Here is a 24,171-nt window from a genome sequence, read left to right on the forward strand (position 1 = left end):
CCTGTGTATTCTTGCCACCTCCTCTTAATATCTTCTGCTTCTGTTAGGTCCATACCATTTCTGTCCTTTATCGAGCCCATCTTTGCATGAAATATTCCCTTGATATCTCTAATTTTCTTGAAAAGATCTCTAATCTTTCCCATTCTGTTGTTTTCCTCTATTTCTTGCATTGATTGCTGAGGAAGGCTTTCTTATCTCTTCTTTGGAACTCTGCATTCAGATGCTTATATCTTTCCTTTTCTCCTTTGCTTTTTGCTTCTCTTCTTTTCACAGCTATTTGTAAGGCCTCCCCAGACAGCCATTTTCCTTTTTTGCATTTCTTTTCCATAAGGATGGTCTTGATCCCTGTCTCCTGTACAATGTCACGAACCTCCGTCCATAGTTCATCAGGCACTCTATCTATCAGATCTAGTCCCTTAGATCTATTTCTCACTTCCACTATATAATCATAAGGGATTTGACTTAGGTCATACCTGAATGGTCTAGTGGTTTTCCCTACTTTCTTCAATTTAAGTCTGAGTTTGGCAATAAGGAGTTCATGATCTGAGCTACAGTCAGCTCCCGGTTTTGTTTTTGCTGTCTGTATAGAGCTTCTCCATCTTTGGCTGCAAAGAATATAATCAATCTGATTTCAGTCTTGACCATCTGGTGATGTCCATGTGTAGAGTCCTATGTTAACCATGTAGATCCACCACATATCTCTGGGATTTTTCCTTTTAATAGATGAGAGGTTAATTTTTATTGAGACATAGCTTACTTGAGTTGGAATGACCCTAAGATAAAACTTAAATCTATGCCCAGCATCAGAGCATGTATTATTAACTGACCAGGTGAGAGGTTCCCATCCAGTAATATCATGAATAGATAGAACAGGACTGAACATTCATCTAAAATAAATTTCCTAGGGGGTATCCAGTCAGAGCCCTAGAAAACAGAAATCCACCAAGGTAACCCAAAAGTACTGGACACAGATAATTGGCCACAACCCAACAATTGGATTGAGTTTTAAACTAGCATAGAATCATGTGCATGATAGAAAGCATTTGATTGATAGGGAATAAGTCCAAGGAATCAAGAAAACATTATAAATAATCATACAAATCAGATCAGCATCTTGGGCAAGCTGTCTTCTTCTGATGTTTTCTTCTTCTCATCCTAGTGTAGTGTAGTTTCCTCTGAGCATTGTTTTAAGGTGAGTTTGAAGTCAGCAGGCCTCTCTATAGACCAGTCCAGCTTTGAAAGTAGGAGTTAACCCAAGAATCAATTTCCCTTTGGTTTCACTGGGCATGAGCTAGTTAAGAGTACCTGATAGAAAGGTTCTTCCATCCAGGTTGGAGACAGTTCCTTAAATTATGTCTTCTTCCAGTCTTGGTTACAGGTCATGCATCAGCCATCTGATCTTCATCCAAAGCCAGATTACTGAGATAAGCTTCAGAAACATCCCTAGAGTGTCCTTTAATAATTCAATTAAATTTTACATTAATATACCCTAACAGCAAAGAACTATCCAGAATATGAGTCTTAATAAATACAGACCTCCATTAACAAACTGGGATTTAACATTTATTGAAACATCTTTTTCTCCCTAAAATCACAGTCATTTTTACATAATATTACCAAATTAAGACTTGTTTGTAATATAGGTCTGCTCTCAATAAACTTGGCCTGATCATTTATGTAACCATAATTGATCATAGACTTTTTTTCTTTGCTAAGACTTTTATAAAGTCTCAGAGTGAGCTTTTAAAATAAAACCTTTAGGGATAGGAAAGTCATGCCAAAGGCTTATAGATTTTGCCTAACAGATGTAAGTGAATTCCTTGCTTCTTAAGGTCTCCAAAATTCCTTGGGATTTCTGTACCTGTTAGTGAGATAACCTTCCTAACTTATCTGATAAAGTTACTGGAAACTAAGAGCTTCCAATCTCAGGAGGGCTCAGATAGAGAGAAAAGATAAATGTTTCAGTTTGTTTATAAAATATAATTTTACCAAATTACCATCATAGTTAGTTTGAGGAGAAGGTTTTTTCTTACACCTGAAAACAAAAGATTCAACCCAGTAATTTTTCAGATAGAAACCATAAATGTTATAAGTATATTTGCCTGTTCATTCAGTCCTTTTGTTAACTTTTGTGAAGTCATCTTGTTTTCCATTAGAATCCTAACCTAGTTCAGAAACTGGTATTTATCCAAAAGTCTTTTCTATAAATCTTCTTTAAGAGGAAGCATATTTGCAAAACTTGGTTAGTGTTTTGACAATATTTTGAGATAGTAACTAGAATTATGACTAATAACTTTGCACCCAAATATACCAGAATTTTAGGAACTTCATATAGTTTCTAGGATATCTATATTAGTAACATTTACCATAAAATATAACCCAAGATTTATTCCTTACTTGACAATATTTCCCCTGTAATTCTGTTTACAAAATGAACCTAATTAGTATAATATCTCTCTCTGGGATGTTTCAGGGGCCCTCTGAAGCATCCCAAAGTTAGCTAGAAATCTTCATTAGAAAGATTTAGGAAGTTTTGTCAATAAATGTCAAAAAGTTTAGAACATTCAGTCAGATAAGTTTATGGGTCATTGTCAAACAATAGCTATTTACTTAGCCAAAGTAACAATAAAGGATTTTCAAACAGATCATTTAAGAGATACAGAAACTTAAATCCATTACCAAAGACAGTTCAATATCTGAAAAAAAGGAGTCCTCTAAATGAAAGAAAAGCTGAATTCAAGTTTTTGCACCTGCTACTTTATTTAAAAGGTAACCTTAACTTTATTTTAAACTTATTTTAAACCATATACAAAACTCTTTTCTCATGGTTCACTTCCACAAACCTTCTTATCACTTTCTGTACCCATTACTTTGTTCTTCCATCCTAAAAAGCCACCTATAAGTCAGGCTTACTTCCTTTTCCCTTCACAAAATGCAATTCCATTCCTCATACCTTCTTTACTGAAAGCACACTTCCTACTTTCTTTAAGCAACCAAGAACTGACTTTTATATTAGCATTTTATAGATTGGTGAGCATAAATACCAGTGATAATTTCTAAAACTTTTGTTTTCTCAGAAAGAACATTTTAGGATGGCACCATTTATTTTTTACCTCAAATCTCTTTAGTTTCTTTGTAAGAGGAAATTAGTGTTTAGTAGTAAATGTATCAAAATCTTATTTTATTTGAAAATGACTTAGCTATTCAATAGACTTCCAACACTTAGTTTAGCACAACCTTTAGAAGTTCAAGTTACCCCAATCTAGAGAGACTATTTTAGACACATATTCCTAAAAAGCATAATTATTTTTAATAGAGTCTCTCTAAAGGCTCGTATCTCATTTACATTTTTTAGAAGTTTCTTCACTCAAGGTAATTTCCTTGCTGACAAACTTGTAACAGGTATAATAATATTTAACTTATATTAAACCTAGGTACAATGAAAATGTAGCTTCCCTTGTAGCTCAGTTGGTAAAGAATCTGCCTGCAATGCAGGAGACCTGGCTTTGATTCCTGGGTCAGAAAGATCCCCTGGAGAAGGAAATGGCAACCCACTCCAGTAATCTTGCCTTAGAGAATCACATGGTCAGAGAAGCAGGCTACAGTCCATGGGGTCGCAAGAGTTGAACACGACTTAGTGACTAAACCACCACCACAATGATAATATTCTGCTTAATGTTAATTACTCTTAGACATGTCTACATTAGTTAGATCAACAAACAAACATTAATATCAGGTATTTAATTCTGAATATTTCCCAGTTCACCTGAACCTGAAATTCATTTAGGTTAATTTATCTTGTATTTAGAATTATTTGATTTGTAAGTGCTTACCTTTTTTTTTAAGGCCAATTAGATTAGAGCTCATTTATAAACTGATCTCAGCAATCAGCAATATTATCCAAAAAAAAAAAAGACACACACTGAGACATACATACATCCAAATAGATGCAACAAGAGATCCTATAGCTTTGTTTTCCAGACTTAGTTATGAATCAGATATCACAATATGAAAGTCACTTAAGTCACTCACTCAGTTGTGTCCAACTGTTTGCGACCCCGTGGACTGCAGCCCACCAGACTCCTCTGTCCATGGGATTCTCCAGGCAAGAATACTGGAGTGGGTTGCCATTTCCTTCTCCCGAGGATCTTCCCAACCCAGGGATCGAACCCAGGTCTCCCGCATTGCAAGCAGACTCTTTAACCTCTGAGCCAAAAGTCACTAGTTGTAAACAAATGGATGGAATAAGATTTTAAAAGGCTTCCCCCCACCTTTTTTTTCCTTTTGGTTTCAGGAATTAGAGAAGGTCTAGATAAGTGATCCAGAGAGCTCTGGTCTAAAGATATCAGAGGAGTTATTTCCTCAGGGCAAGAATTCTTAAAGAAAATGTTTTTCTTGAAGCTTTCTCTGGAGTCTAAAGAATATTGTGACTACATTGTCAAAAATCGTTTTTTCTGTGATAATAGTTTTATAGCCAAAATTTAAATCAGATAGTGCTCAACTTGGCCCTGATAATAAGGACAGATTGGTCCCAGCAGAGACTGTCCCTTTGGGGAAATACTGGCCTTAGTTTTATCAGCCCCAAGCTGTTGATTATAGGAGGAAGTCCTGAACATAAGGGAACTTCAGTTCATTTTCCAATCCTATGTCAATAAAGATTTAATATTTTTAGGCCACTTTTCTTGTCATTAGATCATAGCTATAGATTGACCAGTCAAAAAAAAAAAAATTTATTTTCCCCCAAGGAGTTCCCAGGTGGAGTGTTTGAACCTTAGAGTAATAATTCCCATATTAGCTCTAGGAGTTTGTACCAGATATCTGTGCGCTCAAACCAAACCAACAAAACCAAACCGAACCAGAACTTCACCAGTCAGGAGTCATGTTCCAAATGAAACAAAAGGCAAAGAGATGCCCAGAAATCAAAAGCCAAGTGGCAAGAGTGCCCCCAAAAGGTGGTAAAGTGATGCTCAGAAATCAAAAGCCAAGTGGTTTAAAAGCCAAACGTGACTTCCCAGTTCCAATAGACCTGCGACCTGGCAGAGTCAGTACTCAGTTCAGTTCAGTCGCTCAGTCATGTCCAACTCTTTGCGACCCCATGAATCACAGCACACCAGGCCTCCCTGTCCATCACCAACTCCGGACTTCACTCAGATTCACGTCCATCGAATCAGTGATGCCATCCAGCCATCTCATCCTCTGTCGTCCCCTTCTCCTCCCGCCCCCAATCCCTCCCAGCATCAGAGTGTTTTCCAATGAGTCAACTCTTTGCATGAGGTGGCCAAAGTACTGGACTTTCAGCTTTAGCATCATTCCTTCCAAAGAAATCCCAGGGCTGATCTCCTTCAGAATGGACTGGTTAGATCTCCTTGCAGTCCAAGGGACTCTCAAGAGTCTTCTCCAACACCACAGTTCAAAAGCATCAATTCTTCGGCACTCAGCCTTCTTCACAAACTCTCACATCCAAACATGACCACAGGAAAAACCATAGCCTTGACTAGACAGACCTTTGGTTGGCAAAGAATGTCTCTGCTTTTGAATATGCTATCTAGGTTGGTCATAACTTTCCTTCCAAGGAGTAAGCGTCTTTTAATTTCATGGCTGCAGTCACCATCTGCAGTGATTTTGAAGCCCCAAAAAATAAAGTCTGACACTGTTTCCACTCTTTCCCCATCTATTTGCCATGAAGTGATGGGACCGGATGCCATGATCTTCGTTTTCTAAATGTTGAGCTTTAAGCCCACTTTTCCACTTTCCACTTTCACTTTCATCAAGAGGCTTTTGAGTTCCTCTTCACTTTCTGCCATAAGGGTGGTGTCATCTGCATATCTGAGGTTATTGATATTTCTCCCAGCAATCTGGATTCCAGCTTGTGCTTCTTCCAGCCCAGCATTTCTCATGATGTACTCTGCATATGAGTTAAATAAGCAGGGTGAAATATAAAGCCTTGACATACTCCTTTTCCTATTTGGAACCAGTCTGTTGTTCCATGTCCAGTTCTAACTGTTGCTTCCTGACATGCATGCAGATTTCTCAAGAGGCAGGTCAGGTGGTCTGGTAGTCCCATCTCTTTCAGAATTTTCCACAGTTTATTGTGATCCACACAGTCAAAGGCTTTGGCATAGTCAATAAAGCAGAAATAAATGTTTTTCTGGAACTCTTGCTTTTTCCATAATCCAGCAGATGTTGGCAATTTGATCTCTGGTTCCTCTGCCTTTTCTAAAACCAGCTTGAACATCTGGAAGTTCATGGTTCACTTATTGCTGAAGCCTAGCTGGAGAATTGTGAGTATTACTTTACTAGCGTGTGAGATGAGTGCAATTGTGCTGTAGTTTGAGCATACTTTGGCATTGCCTTTCTTTGGGATGGGAATGAAAACTGACCTTTTCCAGTCCTGTGGCCACTGCTGAGTTTTCCAAATTTGCTAGCATATTGAGTGCAGCACTTTTACAGCATCATCTTTCACAATTTGAAATAGCTCAACTGGAATTCCACCACCTCCACTAGCTTTGTTCATAGTGATGCTTTCTAAGGCCCACTTGACTTCACATTCCAGGATATCTGGCTCTAGGTGAGTGATCACACTCTCGTGATTATCTGGGTCATGACGCTTTTTTTTGTACAGTTCTTCTGTGTATTCTTGCCACCTCTTCTTAATATCTTCTGCTTCTGTTAGGTCCATATCATTTCTGTCCTTTATCGAGCCCATCTTTGCAAGAAATGTTCCCTTGGTATCTCTAATTTTCTTGAAGAGATCTCTAGTCTTTCCCATTTTGTTGTTTTCCTCGATTTCTTTGCATTGATCGCTGAGGAAGGCTTTCTTATCTCTTCCTTCGAACTCTGCCTTCTGATGCTTATATCTTTCCTTTTCTCCTTTGCTTTTTGCTTCTCTTCTTTTCACAGCTATTTGTAAGGCCTTCCCAGACAGCCGTTTTGCTTTTTTTTTCTTTTTTCTTTTCCATGGGGATGGTCTTGATCCCTGTCTCCTATACAATGTCATGAACCTCATTCCATAGTTCATCAGACACTCTATCAGATCTAGTCCCTTAAATCTATTTCTCACTTCCACTGTATAATCATAAGGGATTTGATTTAAGTCATACCTGAATGGTCTAGTGATTTTCCCTACTTTCTTCAATTTAAGTCTGAATTTGGTAATAAGGAGTTCATGATCTGAGCCACAGTCAGCTCCCGGTCTTGTTTTTGTTGACTGTATAGAGCTTTTCCATCTTTCGCTGCATATAACATAATCAATCTGTTATCAGTGTTGACCATCTGGTGATGTCCATGTGTAGAGTCTTCTCTTGTGTTGTTGGAAGAGGATGTTTGCTATGAACAGTGCATTTTCTTGGCAAAACTCTATTAGTCTTTGCCCTGCTTCATTCTGTATTCCAAGGCCAAATTTGCCTGTTACTCCAGGTGTTTCTTGACTTCCTACTTTTGCATTCCAGTCCCCTCTAATGAAAAGGACATCTTTTTTGGGTGTTAATTCTAAAAGGTCTTGTAGGTCTTCATAGAACTGTTCAACTTCAGCTTCTTCAGCATTACTGGTTGGGGCATAGACTTGGATTACTGTGATACTGAATGGTTTGCCTTGGAAACGAACAGAGATCATTCTGTCATTTTTGAGATTGCATCCAAGTAGTGCATTTCAGACTCTTTTGTTGACCATGATGGCTACTCCATTTCTTCTGAGGGATTCCTGCCTGCAGTAGTAGGTATAATGGTCATCTGAGTTAAATTCACCCATTCCAGTCCATTTTAGTTCACTGATTCCTAGAATGTCGACATTCACTCTTGCCATCTCCTGTTTGACCACTTCAAATTTGCCTTGATTCATGGACCTGACATTCCAGGTTCCCTTGCAATATTGCTCTTTACAGCATCGGACCTTGCTTCTATCACCAGTCACATCCAAAGCTGGGTATTGTTTTTGCTTTGGCTCCATCCCTTCATTCTTTCTGGAGTTATTTCTCCACTGATCTCCAGTAGCATATTGGGCACCTACTGACCTAGGAAGTTCCTCTTTCAGTATCCTATCATTTTGCCTTTTCATACTGTTCATGGGGTTCTCAAGGCAAGAATACTGAAGTGGTTTGCCATTCCCCTCTCCAGTGGACCACAGTGTCAGCCCTCTCCACCATGACTTGCCCGTCTTGGGTTGCCCCACGGGCATGGCTTAGTTTCATTGAGTTAGACAAGGCTGTGGTCCTAGTATGATTAGACGGACTAGTTTCCTGTGAGTATGGTTTCAGTGTGTCTGCTCTGTGATGCCCTCTTGCAACACCTACTGTCTTACTTGGGTTTCTCTTACCTTGGGCGTGGGGTATCTCTTCACGGCTGCTCCAGCAAGGCACAGTCGCTGCTCCTTACCTTGGACGAGGGGTATCTCCTCACTGCCGCCCTTCCTGACCTTCAACGTGGGATCGCTCCTCTAGGTCCTCCTGTGCCCGCGCAGCCACCACTCCCTGGACGTGGGGTTGGTCCTCCCGGCCACCACCCCTGGCCTCGTGTGTCAGTACTAGCAGCTGTTTTTGGTTCTGATATAGTTTCAAGCAATTTCTTGTTGGTTTCCGGCAAAAAAATTACTCCCTCGTTTACTCTTTTAGAAGCTTCTAGATACCAGTCAAGGTAAGTGTAGCCAGCCTTTTCGAATTATGCATGCAACAATATAAATTTTGAAATATCAAAAGAAACCCAATTTGGCCATTTTAGGTTAAGATCTCTTTTAATATTATTTCTCCAGTTAACTAGGTACTTGTATGTATGAGCTCCGTTATGTATTGTACATGAATCTGGCTGTAGTTTTAGTCAGAGACTGGCTTTCTGACACCCCTTTGTTTCTGTTTTTGAGAGATTCTGTTTCTCATTTTAAGCTGAATTTGTCAGGGATAAAAATCACTAGTGAACTTGTGTAGTGGGCCCATGTGCTATTTGTGAGGTTAACTCCTCCAGGAGTCACCCCAGAGTCGTTTCAGCTCATTTTATGTGTCAGATTCTGCCTCCGGCAATCTAAGATTACCGTGGCTGCTTAGGTCGATGAATGGCCAGTTCTTATGTGCGGCCCCTGGACGAGCAAGTATTTTAATTAATGAGTGGGTTTCTCTATGGGATCACTGCATGGAATGAGACCTCCACCACTCCTGTAAATTTCTCAATCACCCTAGAAAACAAACTGGCCAGGTGGAGTCATGACCCTTTTCTTCAGAGCAAAACTCATCTATTTTCCTCACTTTTATCCTGACAAATTCTATAATGGCAGTCAAATTGAGGAAAAGTGTCAAATCAGCCTGTTACTTAACCACTCAGCGAAGACCATTCAGTCCCCTATAACAGATCGAACTCAGCATCTTTCAGCTGAGCCCTGAGTATTCCTCAGTTTTTTTTTCCAGTTGAGCCTCCCTACCCAGTACCTGGGAAGAGGCTACAGTCTTCATTTTACCCCACATGAAACTTAACTTGCAACTCTCAAGTTGTACATCTTTTTTTAGTCGACACCTGTCTCTGAGTCCCAGAATTCTTTACTTTAGTATGAATATTACCATAGGATTTTTCAGGCTTGAAACAGGAAACACAGGAGAAAGCAAGTGTGTTGGAAAAACAGAGTCCTGTTGTGTGTTTCTCCTTTACTTTCACGCTACTACCACAATCCCAACACTTCTAATACTAGATGTCTGGGGTTATATTTTCCACACCAAGCAATTCCCTGTGAAGTTCCCTGAGTGTCCTAAATTCAACTCAGTTTGATACTAAACAGAGTTAGCACAGACCCCACAGGGTAAGGGCTCAGTCCCAGGCTCTCCCTTACTTCTGACATATCCATCAATACTAGGTCCCCAGGTTACTCATAGCTTCTCTGTGTCTAGGCCACAAATCAAAGGTTCCCATGATTCCCCTCCCTAGATTAGATTATTTGCTAAAACAGCTCACAGAATTCTGGGACACACCTACTTAAATTTACCAGTTGATTATATAATAAAAGATTTAGTAAAAGATACAGATAGGTGAAGAGATACATAGGAAGAGGTCAACTGGAGGAACATCTATCCTGTGGAGTTGCAGTATCCCAGCCTTCCAGTTTATGGGTGTATTTTGGGGATTTTTGTGGAGGTTTCCTTATGTAGGCATAATAAATCATTAACTCCATTTCCAACCCCTCTCCCCTCCCTTGAGAATGAGAGGTAAGGCTGTAAATATGACATTTCTAATCATGATTTGTTCTTTCTGGCAACCAGCCCACCAAGAAGTCACATAAGTAGAACCAAAGACACTCCTATCACCCAGAAAATTGGAAGATGTATAGGAGCTTTGTGTCAGAATCCAGAATTAAAGACCAAATATTAGAAGAAGAGATGGTCCTAGAACTCTTATTACTTAGGAAATCACAAGCATTTTAGGCACCCAAGTCAGGAACTGAAAGTTAGAACAAAAGATTGCCTCTATGTATCAAAGGTTCTAGGAGTTCCTTGTCAGGAACCAGGAGCTGATATATCTATATCTATATCTATATCTATATCTATATCTATATCTATATCTTCCCAGACGGCACTAGTGGTTAAAAACCCACCTGCCAATGCAGGCAACATAAGAGAAGCTGGTTGGATCCCTGGATGAGGAAGATTCCGCTGGAGAGGACATGGCAACCCACTCCAGTATTCTTGCCTGGAGAATCCCATAGACAGAGGAGCCTAGTGGGCTACAGTCCATAGAGTTGCAGAGTTGGACATGACTGAAGTGACTTAGCACACACGCATATTTCTTATTATTTCAAAGCAAGATGTTAAGTGTGCCAGGTTTATAACTTGATTAGGTAAGACTAACATCCATTGATGTTTCAAAACTCACCTCTCACCTACCAGGGAGTAGTACTTGGCTAGGACAGGTGTTTTTTCCTTAATAATTTTTTATTTTATTTTTGACTGTGCTGGGTCTTCATTGCTGCATGGGCTTTCTCTAGTTGCAGTGACTGGGGGCTACTCTTCATTTCAGTGCCTGGTTTCTCTTTTTGTGGAGCACAGGTTCCAGGGAACACTGGCTTCAGTAGTTGCAGCACATGGGCTCAGTCATTGCGGCTCCCCGGCTCGAGAGCACAAGCTCAGTCATTGAGGCACACGAGCTTAGTTGCTTTGTGGCATGTGGGATCTTCCTGGAACAGGGATTAAACCGATATTCCTTGCATTGGCAGGCAGATTCCTCACCACTGAGTCACCAGGGGAGTCCTAGCACAGTTTTTGATGTGGGATCCTAAGGTGTAATATCGAGACAGCTATTATTATTGATGAGGGATTAGAATATTTTTAGTAGGAAGGAGGCAGACTACTGGAAAATATTTTAAAATTACTGCAAAAAACTATATCCCAATTTGCTTACAAAATGACTAGAGAATAGTGATTGATTTTACACATATAATTTGATGAATGTATTGTAGATGTGTGAATGTATTGTAGATGTGTGTTTCCTCTAAGAGTTACTTATAAATACGCATGCACATGTCTCTTTCCAGCCATTTGGCATTACCTTCTCTTGGAGGGTGGAATAATTTTCTGTCTTTTTGTCAGAAGTATGGGGACTGAGGTGCAGGGTTTATCATTATGCTTCTTATCTATTTCCCAATTTTTGCAAAAAAATGTTTTCAGTTTAGTCTGGTTTCATCAGGAAATCAATAATGAATCTAAGAAGGGTGACAGTAAATTAAGACACAGATGCAAAAAATACTACAGTAAGAGATTTTTTGAGAAATGTATAAAACAACATTATCAGTGTTAACTGAACAATATCCTAAACTTCTTTTGTTGTAAATGTGTTACATATTTAAGTTCCTTTTAGCATTTTAAAACTAATGTGGTACAAATTACAGTATATTGTGATAAGCATTATAATTGGAATTATTTGAATTCTTTGCTTTTCTTAAAATTAAGTGAAATTACCACAAAAATTGAAATCAGAGAGAACTAAAATTGTCTCATAAAAATGCAAATTCATGAAATGCTCGAATACAGTAACTCTCAAAGATTTTGTATGCTTTTTTGTCATCGTTTTGTTTCTCTGCACACCAATTTTTACCTAATGTTTAAAACTTTTAATATTATACTGTATTAATTTCATTCCTTCATAAACTCCACAAATAGATATTGTTAACTGCAGGATATTTATGTGTTGGTCATTGGCTCCTTTAAAGTCTATAGCCAGCCTCATGCATATTGTCTGCTCCTGACTTTTTGCCATCAGACCATGTCATTAAAATAATATCAGTTTAAACATTTTTTAAGTGCTGATTGTGAAGCCAGGACAGTGCAGAACGCTTTGCATATATAATCAAACTCATTCTTCAAAGCAATCCTGTGTGGTATAGTTTCTATTATTTGTCTCATTTACATCAGTGTCTAGTTTACCAAAAGCTATACATTTATTAGTGAATACATTGGGGATTGCTGCTAATTTAACTACAAATTCCATGATCTTAATCATTTTGCTACACAATCAAAAGGTAAGGACATTTTTGTCGCTCTTAATAAGTTTCAGAGGGTTGTTTTCTAAAGTATTGGTGGTACTTTTCAGTGTGACCTTTGAAGGCACAAATTACACTCTCTTCTCCAGCACTAAGTTCCATCATTTTTGTTGTTGTCATTGTTTTATTTAAAATGGGTAAATTAAGTAACTTTTTCATTTCCTTTTTTTTTTAAAGTAAACTGAAAATACTTTCTATTTAATTAAAATACTTTGGTGGAATTGCTTTCTGCCTCTCTCATTTATCTTTTAGGATCATTGTGTTTTTCTTATCCACTTGTATGATCTCTTGTTTAAGAATTTAAGTCATCATTTATCCACAGTCTGTAGTCTTGCTCTCTGATCTAGTATCTTTGAGGATTTCTTCCCTAGCCTTATAATCACCTTTCTTCAGTAGACGGGAGGTTATCTTACATTGACACACTTAGTACATTTATTGATCAACTCTGTGTAAGACCTGGCTAAAGTAATTTCATTTGGATCTTCTTTGGGTCTGGAAAGCTTCCCTTATAACACGTTAATCTTCAGAAGGACAAATCAAAATATCTTGTTAAAACAAAGATCTATCATTTTATCTTAAGTCTAGAAAGGCTAAACTATTTTAAACTTGGATAATAATGATCTTATTATAGCTGCACGCAGTTACTTACAGATTCCAGGTGCTAAAATCTGATGGGAATGCAGATGGACTCTGTGTTGAACCATAGCTCATGTAAATTAGATTGGCTGCTATTTCTAGCATATTTTAGTTTCTGTTTCTAAATTATTTCTGAGACTTGTAAGCGTTTTTAACCTGTACTTTGAGTATTTATTGATTAAGGAAAGAACATGTTTTTTATACCATCTGGTGCTGAAGTGTTACTGTGACAGCATCCTCAGAGTTTATTTAAAACGGGTAATTTGAGGGATTACTATTCCACTTCAGATATTTATAGAAAAGGAGCTTCAGTTTTAATTTTCTTAATGATATATTAATGCACAGTATGCTCTGATCACTAAACCCTCAGAAAATTTATTCCGTGGAAATGATTTTTTAAATTACACTGGCCATCTGTATTTATGTGAGTTGGTCTGAATGGAACTAGATATTTAGTTATGTTATAAATGGAAATAATTAGTATGGTAGTAGTATATGGATCATGAAAAAAATAAATTTCTCTGAGATAATGAGAATCTATTCTATCACTTTGATTATGATATTACTAAGAGCAATAGCTATTACTTTTCTCCCAAAGCATACAATGTGCTAGACACTGATCTAAGTGAATACATATTTTCTCTCACTTTATTTTCACAAAACCTATGAGATAGAATCCATTATTATCCCTATTTTATGCCTGTAATCTGAAACAAAAATAAGTTAACTAGGGTATTTAAATAAATATGCCATCTTAAAACAAGTCCAAGAAAATATCAGTACCAAATCTAAAACAATGACAGAAAAAAACAGAAGTATGAGTGTTTGATTTTACATGATTTCAACTATAAATTTGAAATGTAATGATAAGTAATAAAATTTATATTCCTCAGAAGTAAAATTTGCAGTGTTATAGTGAAGTGTGTGTGAGTATGTGCATGTATATGTACTAATTTGTAAGAAAAAAGTGTTATTATATTCTTTCAAATGAAGAGGACTGAATAAAATGCTATTATTTTTGAAATCATGAGTGTATTTTTTGAGTCTTAGAACACTGATCAAGCATTAAACAAGTCCTTATAGGTAATGACCAATCACAGCCCAGTTCTTGCTTTCCTAAGGACAATTCTATATGAGTTTATAAACTGCACCCTCAACTATAAAGATATTTATACTTTGTTAGAGATGACATCAGCTTTTTTAACTGTTAAAAAAACAATTGTGTACATTTTCAACAATCTAATATTATTTATTATTTATTGATTTGTAAATCTACTATTCAAAATTAACACATATATGCAAATGTTCCATATTAATAATCATTAATAAACTGAGATAATTGTGCCATTAGTGGCTCAGTCATGTCCAGCTCTTTGCAACCTCATGGACTATAGCCCACCAAGCTTCTCTGTCCGTGGGATTCTCCATGGACTGTAACCTGCCAGGCTCCTCTGTCTATGTGATTCTCCAGGCAAGAATACTGGAGTGGGTAGCCATTCCCTTCTCCAGGGGATCTTCCCAACCCAGGGATTGAACCGAGGTCTCTTGCACTGCAGGCAGATTCTTTACCATCTGACCCACCAGGGAAGCTCAATTGTGCCATTAGGTAATGCCAATTACAGTGAAACTACTTATGTGCCGTTCATCATGTTTAAACTGTGAGGGGGGAGAAAAAAAGATCAAGGAATCATCCTCATCTAACAAAACTAATAGTTTAAAAGAAGAGGAAGGCAAACTTTCTTTAAAGTGCCAGATAAATGTTTTAGGCTTTTCAGGCCACTCATTCTCTCTTACAACTACCTAAGTCTGCCATGACAGCAAGCAGGACTCCTCCATAAACGGCAAATAATGAGTGTGGCTATGTTCCAATGACACTGTATTTACAGATGTAAATGGTATGCTAGATTTGGCCCATGGACTATATAGTTTGCCACCCCTAAATATGAGTACTTATATAAGCAGAAGAAATAGGAAAGTTAACATATCTAAGATATCAAAGATATTAATGAAATAAATATAATTTTAAGGAAGTAGATCAAGATTTGCCAAAGTATTGTACAGATGCTTTATATACTCTTATAAATATTTTAATAATTTGATATATTGAACTTTGACTTTTAATATCTCTACAGTGAAAATAATTATTTGGCATATTTTTTAAAATACATATAATCAAATTGGAAATAAGTGTCACATTGCCATTTTAGTGGCAGCCAAATTCTCAGATACTTAGTAATGGAAAAAATTAAAGTACTATCAGTGCTCCAAAGAAACTATATGGAACTTTGCTTAGTTTTCCTTTGAGAAAAGTCCATTGGAATTTGATTTGGAAATACTTATCTAATTTTGTTAGCATTTCCAAATATATTGGATATTTATATTGTATTTTCCTTATTTGATATAAATGATATAAATATTTCATAATTAAAGTTCAAAATAAACAGAGTTTAGATAAAAGTCTTGGCCTGCTGGTATGTGGTATCATTACTGAGCTCATCCCACAGTTCTCTTGAAATCACTCTAAGGGCAATTTATAAAAACTGGAAATGAATGCATGGAAACACTAAATAGCTTTTGTTCTATTCTGCCAATAGTTTATGTGGTTTCTAACAATAAAATACATTATATTAAACAATTTACTTGGTATTTTCTGGATTTTTGTTTTGCTATGAATATGTGGAAAATTAAAAGAATATTGAATCTTGCAATATCCAGAAAGGTGCATGTATTATATATATAGGTTGATTTTTTATATATAGCAATAGCTCTGTGAATATATTATGGAGATGCATTTTTAAAATCTGAAATGTAAATTAAATGGTCACTTTCCATAAATGATTGGTGAAGTCATGTAAGCATAGCATTGTCAATAGTCTATGATAAATGATGCCACTGCTATAAGAAATCAGTGGGTCAAATGAGCAAGGCATTATTCTCCATCTTAAATTTGTAGGTTCTACTCAAAAAATTTATTTACAAGGCTGTTTAGAATGTCTTTTGAATATAAATTTTGCAGGCATTTCTGAGGAAAGATGTATTCAAATGGGCTTATAGCTTTCTTTGTCTGTTTAATTGGATAATCAAATACATTATATTTCCTATCAAATAAGCTCTTTAAGTATAATAAAAAGAACAATTTAATACAGCATGGTATTTCTTAAATCCATAAAATGCTTCTTAATTTGAAGGGCATTGTGGAAAAATTAATTGTGTGCATGTAGGAATTTTTGCTTTTAAAAAGCAAAACAGACACCTGTCTGAATTGGTAGTGTCTTTATGCTGTATCGAGGGAGTGGGATCTCTTCCTTATCTTGGGCTCTCTTGTTTGCTTTTCAGTTGCTGCGATTGTGGCTGTGGAAGGGCTTCTTCCCTGTGCGCTGTTGCCCATCCAAGCCTAATATGGTTAGTGTTCCCCTCCTGCTTTCACTATGTGCTGTCCCACCTATATGTATTATCGTCAGCATCCTTTTCTTTTTTTTTTTCATTTGTGTACATTTTAGTAGTTAGTGCACCAGTTACAGTTTAAAAGAAGAGTAGAATGAAACTGTTCCAGAAATAATCTTGAGTGATTTCACTATGTATACTTTCAAATAAAATATCCCTAAAGTATATCACCCCTATGTAAAGCATTCATACTTTTCTTCCAAGGCTTTTACTGTGGTCCTGATTTAAACCAGGAAGTTGTAAGATTTTAACATCTGTTTTACATTTAACATGTCACTGTTTATGTTGTTCCATTAAGATTAAAACCATATTATATATGGAAGTAGAATGCTACTTCTGTCAAGGTGAAGTCACTTTTTCTGTCTCCCAGAACCATGAAATGAACATAAGTGAAATATTCTTTTTTCATAATCATTGTGGATATATGTTGCATTGGAAAACAGAACCACATTTAATTTTAAATGGCTAATAGTTTTAAGCTTGAATTATTTCAGATATTATAAGTGATATTTTTAATTTGGTACCAGTGAAGTAAAAAATACCCATATTTTGGGGGTCGGTGTCCAAATGAGATAGTCTTAATTATTTACAAATACAAATCTTAAATATATATTTGGGTTATAGCAATAAACTTATAGGCTAGAACATAAGAACAAAGAACTCTCTTTACAGATTTAGAGAGTGCTGTGTGCTCAGTCACTCCGTCGTGTCTGATTCTTTGCAACCCCATCAACTATAACCTGCCAGGCTCCTCTGTCCCTGAGATTTTCCAGGCAAGAATACTGGAGTGGGTTGCCATTTCCTGCTCCAGGGGATTTAGAGGGGCTCCTACACACTAGTGAGCTACCTTGTAAAAACTACCAGATAATTTCTGTCTAGACTAAGGAGTCTGAATCCCTCCACTACTATATTGAGCTATTATTTGTAGGCGAAATTTGCCAAGAAAAGAACTGAAATACATTTTAGAGAATTAGAGGGTTGTATTGGGCCTTTAAAATTGTTACTTTTATTCTCTAGGTGTAAATTAATTTTTGTTGATTCAAAAAACTGTGGTGTGATTGAGTGTGTAGAAGATGTGAGAAGTGGTGGAAGAGATACCAATGATCTTCTGAGAACAAGAGAGTGTAAACACAGACTGATAAGATTCTTTGATCTTTTTTTAAATCTTGTGAAATTTTTTTATTTGAAAAAAATTTTGAAGTTAATATGAAAGTACAGATTTGTTCCTGGGACTTCAGTGACAGACCAAAAACAAAAAACCCTGAAATCTGGCTGACAGTGGCTGAAGTATAATATAAATGGCTTGAAACTGTGATTTTATTTTATTTTTTTTACTGCTCTATAAAAAACTTAAAAACAGTCACTGAGTTGCTTATTCTAACTTGACTCTCAAATATAGATATTATAAGAGATAAAATCATCATTGAAGCAGAATAGAATTTACATCTTGGAGAAAAAAATGACATCCAGACATACCTTGAACTAAACCTCAAATATATCTTAATGGATATATGAACATTAATGAAGCCATGACTCAGAAAAGTATTGGTGAAAACTAACTTTAACTGGATTTAAATTGCTTGATGTTTTAAAAATAGTATCTTTTTCTACTGTGTAGTTGACTTCAGGGAGTTTGTAAAATGAACAAATAAAGGAGGAAAAGTGGAAAGGTGGAACACTTCCTTCACAAGGAACATACCAGGAAACCTAAGAAAACATGTTTTATTTCCTATCATCTTCCCTTTTTTCCCTAACATCTTTCTCTAAAAATGTCAGTAATTTTGACTCAATCGGTGTGTTTGTGTGTGTGCATTTATATTTGTGTGTGCATGTGCATTTGAGTGTGTCTGTAGCACCAAAAACAGAAGTTATTTTGCCACAAATGGGCTTAGGTATCCAATAAAATGAAACAGTTTGTGTGCAAATATTTATGGAAGAGCCATAATTTTTTAATGCATTCTTAGTAAAACAAAACAAAATAAAGCAAAAGAAACAAACTTTAATTGAGTTTACATAAATTAGACAATCAGAAATTTGTTCAAAATTATTGGTTGGGGTGAATGGAAGCTAAATATGTTTTTATTCTCTGATTTCTCAACTTTCATTTCATAATTTCTGGTCAGTATGAGGTTTCAGTTAAAGATAATGTTTCTTTAGATTAAAGCCTTGGGGAAAAAACAACCTTAGATAGTGGAAATTAAGGGCTGAGAAGAATTTTCCTACTAGAATCAGTAAAATACTATGAAACCTTGACCTAAAATCTTATCTCTTAATTTTGTTTGTATAATCATATTAGGATTTGTCAATTACCACACAAATAATTTACAAGGATCATTCTGTCATCATTTGTGAACTGACATATATACAATTACAAGACAGAGGTTGGACATTTTGAGATTTTGGAATCTTGTTTTTTGTGTGTTTTTTTTTTCATTTCTGAAAGACTACTCATAAATATGTGTGCTTGGTTTTGACCTTAATATAATGCAGTGCTTACAGATGAAAATTGCCAATTGTAAATATACTGGCTTTTAGAAGTATTTTAATATACCTTGTGGAAATCTCAGGGTCTGAAAGACATAATTTCAACATCATTTATCTAGATCCTTGATTTTGCAATTCAGATTTATTAAATTTTCTCCAGGGCTATGGAGTTCTGAGTTTTACTATTGTAGTTTCCATCACAAAAACATGCTCCATTGTTTTTCAAATGCTAATTACATGTTGCTGTCTTGATCTCAAATTATTTTTTGTCACTCTAGTTGCTTACTTTGTTGTGAAATCGGTAAACATAGGCATAATGTTAATTTTTACAATATTCTTCTTGCTTTGATTAAAATCTACCCAGTTATGGATGATATTTCTGTAATATGTTCTAATGAAACCCAGATACCTAAATTTTAAGCACTCTATCCCCAAGACTGCTTACATTTTTAACAGAAGTATTTGTTTTTTAATCACAGCTGGTTTCAGATTCTAGTCCTCCCACCCTACATCCAATCTATTTTTACAGGCATCCAATATTGAATTGATAATCTTCAATGTAAATGATATATTAATATGTGAAATTTCTAAAATAAACTTATTATCTGCTCCTTGATATTCACTTTTGTCTATGAATACAAAAACATATATATATGTGTGTATATAAAACATCATGTTTATTATAAGTTCTGAAATATCCCATAGTCCCCAGGTGGGTTTTTCTTACATTTCTTGAATTCAAACACATTAGATTGTTTTCTTCATTTATTAGGTTTCAAGCTTTCCAATGCTTTTGCAGCACTTACTACTTCTGAGGGGTGCACATGGCAAGGAAAATGGAGTTCACTATTCTGAAAATAGAGATGTTAAATTCTTATTTTGTTGATTTACCTACTCTGATTTTTAGGAAGTCAACCTTATTCTTTAAGAAATTATTATTGCTTATTTTTAATAATATTTAAAATCAGAAGTACAAGGGATAAACTCTTCTATCATAATTCAGAAAATAAAACTAAAATAAAACATTTTTCTGACAAAAATGGTTGTGAATTACATTGAAACGTTATTTTCTTAATGTTTCAAGGAGCTATTTTTCTTAGTTTAATGAACTGAAAGTTTCTTGACATTTGAAGTGAACAAGGTTTTCTTTTTACATACATTTCACAGATTATTTCATTCATTTACAACAGATTTCTGCCCAGGAGATATGTGGAAATACTATTCTATCTTATAGTTAGGAAAAATACATAGAGAATAAAAATCATCCCTTATAATTCTAGACCCTCATTTAATGTGCTCATAGCAGGCAAGTGTGAAGCTTTTCCACAGAATAGAGAGATAATATATTAAATTCCAGTTGAAGGCTTGCTATATAAAATGTAACTATAAACTGCTCCCAAACCCGTTTTTATAATACCTGTGGCACCTCAGACCATAGGAGATATTAAATGGGACTACTCTAATTGAGAAAATCATTGGTCATATAAGCTAGTTCATTTATCCATGAACTAGTTTAAAAATTACTAGGAAATTTCCTACTCTTGCATTAGAACACAATTTGTTGAAAACGGAGACACAATCCTTACATGTCATATTTTATAAATTATATTTCATGTCAGAATTCTAAGGTAATTAAAATTTAACTCAATAATGAAGAGCCAATAATTCATCTTTGAATTCTTTAAAGTATTTCGAATTATTCGTGTCTTCCCATTATTGCTAATTCTGGAAGGATTTGAAGAGTTTATTAATGAAACAAATTACAAATTCATATACACTGCATTATTTTGAAAGTGTTGTTCATAAGTTTTTTCCTTTGTCTTTTAGAATATAGAAATTAAAAATAATATACAAGGCACGAAAAAAGACGTAAGTCCACTTCCCACATTGCCGTTAGTCATAAGGAGGTTTGTGCCCTTGGTAGAATGTGAGATGGGAACACAGCTATGTTTGCTATGTTTCTGTAGTGTAATCATCGCTCTCATTTCCTGTTCAGGAAAAGCATGTTTCCCAAAATGAGTATATTTTCTTTTAAAAGTGTATCTGGGAATTTTCAGTAAATGATAATACATGAGTTACAGTTTTGTGTAACTTATATTATCTGTAAGGAAATCAAAATCCCGTACCTTGTATACAAATGCTAGCTGGACCACCTATATATCCAATATCCCATTTTACTGCATTTGCACTCACATTCCTATAGATCTGTGGTCCTGAAAAATAAAGCAATCTATTTTAAGTATTTATTAACTATTATTAATAATAAGCTAACATTCACATGCTTCTTTATTTTATGGGGGATGAGTTACCTGAGCTTTTATTAAAACTACCTTTTTTCAGTTGAAGAGAAACTTGAAGTGAAAAGGTCAAACTATTTTCCCACAAAACTGTAACTTTTTTTTTTTAAGATGCCAGCAATAAAATTTTAAACGCAACATTATGCAGTGGCTGAGGTCATTATTATGTCAGAACAAGAGTGTGTGCATATATGAAGAACTGTGTTTTGAAAAGAGGATACAATACAAGGAACTTTTCTATAAGCAAGACATATGGACTCTAATGTTTGCTGCAACATTTCCTTTTGAATATTTTTACTGGTAAAGCATTTCTTAATCCATCTGGACAATAGAGGAGCAGCTGTAGGCATGTCCATTTCTGAGCCAGGTACTGCATATGCTCACTCTTTCAAAAACATCAAAATGCAGAACCATTACTTCTTTCACCATTGCTTCCTCCCCACCATATTTAAAATTAAGGAAAAAAGAGTGTTTATTCAGTGTTCATTTCAGTAGGCTAAAATAAAGAAAAATCTGATTTTGTGGAGGTTATTGTGGAGTAAGGATCTACAATCTCCTTTTGCTTTTTCGTTCACTCATCTCTCCTCATTGTTCATAGTAGTGTCATTTAGAAAGTTCTGATTCTGTTCTTTACTTGGTACTCCTTGAGAGCTTCACATTCCTACCTTTAATTTATTATCTAATCCTCAATTTACATCTGAGAAATAAATTCCTCATTAGTACCTCCATCCATTCATAAAGATTATTGTTTACTATTTCATGTCTATTGAAGTTTCAAATATCCAAATTTAGAATTAATGGCTTGGGCTGTTTTTAAGAGCAACATTAATATCAAGGTTGTATTATTAAATCTTTAGGATAGATATGGGGGAAAATAGATTGATCTCCAAATTAACCATGAAATCACTTATATATTATATAGGAAGCATGACTCAATACCTTTTAATAAATTTCATTAATGAGTATAAACTATGCCTACGTTTAATGTAATTTCTCATGTCCCCTCTAGTACTAAAATAAAATAATATCATTTTCTAGAAGAAGATATGCATAAATGGGTAGAGAATGATTCCTCTAATTATATTAAGATATCTAAAATATTTTTAGCACAATGATATCAAAATCCATTAAAATTGTGATTGAAGCAAAATGAAGAAACTGTTTCTTTTCTGTTCAGAAAGAAAAAAGGTTACAGAAGGTGGCAGTTGTAATTTATATATGTACACAATATACATATGGAAGGGCATACTTATTGACTGTGTCAGATGGGTTACAATATGTATCTGGACAAGGTACCGAAAATGATACTGAATGAACAGGCTTCCTGCAATGCTTTGTCAGTGAGGTTGAACCACTGCTTGAGTGCAGTCTCTGCCAGCTGCACTTTTACTTGCTGTATCTTGTTGAGGTTTGTTTTAATGGTGCTTTGGGGGTTTCCAGAACTTAATTTTATATGTTAATGTGACATGCAGCTGTATATGTTATAGAACTCCAGAGAAGCCCATAGTCAAAAATAACTCCTTCCTATTGCCCTCCTGACTCTCACCCTAGGTATTAAAATGTTAACTGCTCCTCAACAAGGTATTCCCAAATCATTTTTTAGATTAGATCCAAAGTTTTATTTCCATTTTCATATAAGGAATTTGCATGAAATTTAAATATCCATGAAACTTATTTAATGATAAAGACTATTTGAGGATACAAGTTTCAAAGCTTAATTTTTTTCTGAACGTAGGAGAGCTGAAGGTAAAATGGATGTTTGTTTTCTAATGTAAACTGCAAGAACTTGTATACTTTTTAAGTCTCTTTAGAATTCCTCTAATGAAGTTTTCTGTCAGTGTTATTTACATAACGTAAATCTCAGGATGATTTCTCACAATTATATGTAGAATATTGTTAAAAATAAAAAACAGTATCAATACCTTCTCTGTAAAGGCACATACATCGATTGAAAGAAGAATGTAATACCTAAAATTATGAACAATATTAAAATAACTTAAATATCAGCTTATATCATGTATTTGTTTTTTCTCTCCATTTCACTGTGGTGAAGTGATTCAAGATGTCTTGCATCTACGTGTTTTGAATACAATTTGGAAGGCCACAGATCCCCACTGTGTGATGCTCCTCACCTAAGAACACTATATGTATTAAGCACATTATTTCAAGTTTATTCTAATTTTGCTAACTGTAATTTACTAATAAATTGCCAGTTCTTTAATATGATAAAATTAAGATAACTATATTTTTCATCAAAAATGGCACAAAAACAGGTTTTTTAATCTATTTTGTATAATATGTGTAATTATACGCTAGGAAAAATAGAGAATACAATAGGTTTTATTTTTACATCAAAATATACATATATTTAAGAAACATTTTAGAATCTGAAACCAAGAACAGTCCCTCAGTGCATGTCAGGTGGCCACTTCCCTTACATCCAATAGTAGTTTTCAGTCAACTTTTTAATGAAAATATTTTGTCAATGGGACATTTCAGCTGTATTTTCTTTATGCAGAAATAAATGAAATTTTGTTCTTGATAAGCAAAATTTTTTTTCTAAGAGTTTGTGAATAATAAATTCACCTCCTTAGGAGTTTCACTAAAAGTAGTCAAAATATTTTTATTTTGGTCAATTGTTTTAATGTTATATTGTTGTTCATATACTTTAGTATTCATCAGCCTGTTCTCTCTCAAACACTTGTCATTATGTAGACTCAATCAGAATATCATCCACTCATTCATTTATTCATTTCATCAGTGTGACACATATTTTTGGTGCCAAGTCCGATCCAGGTGCCAAGT

At 35.2% G+C, this 24,171-nt stretch overlaps 1 protein-coding gene across 8 annotated transcripts in view; it reads left to right on the forward strand.

The window, feature by feature from the left end:
• Positions 1-24,171, forward strand: part of EPHA5 (EPH receptor A5) — a 401,719-nt gene that overhangs the window by 324,760 nt on the left and 52,788 nt on the right. For 6 of the 8 annotated variants that reach the window (XM_025289995.3, XM_025289991.3, XM_025289994.3 and 3 more), the window contains one exon: positions 16,478-16,543. The exons of the other annotated variants lie outside the window; for them this stretch is intronic. In XM_025289995.3, the coding sequence (XP_025145780.1) occupies positions 16,478-16,543 (66 nt within the window). The remainder of the gene's footprint in view (positions 1-16,477; positions 16,544-24,171) is intronic. 8 annotated transcript variants of the gene reach the window in all.

The sequence above is a fragment of the Bubalus bubalis genome, chromosome 7, assembly GCF_019923935.1.
Source record: "Bubalus bubalis isolate 160015118507 breed Murrah chromosome 7, NDDB_SH_1, whole genome shotgun sequence".
Taxonomy (NCBI): domain Eukaryota; kingdom Metazoa; phylum Chordata; class Mammalia; order Artiodactyla; family Bovidae; genus Bubalus; species Bubalus bubalis.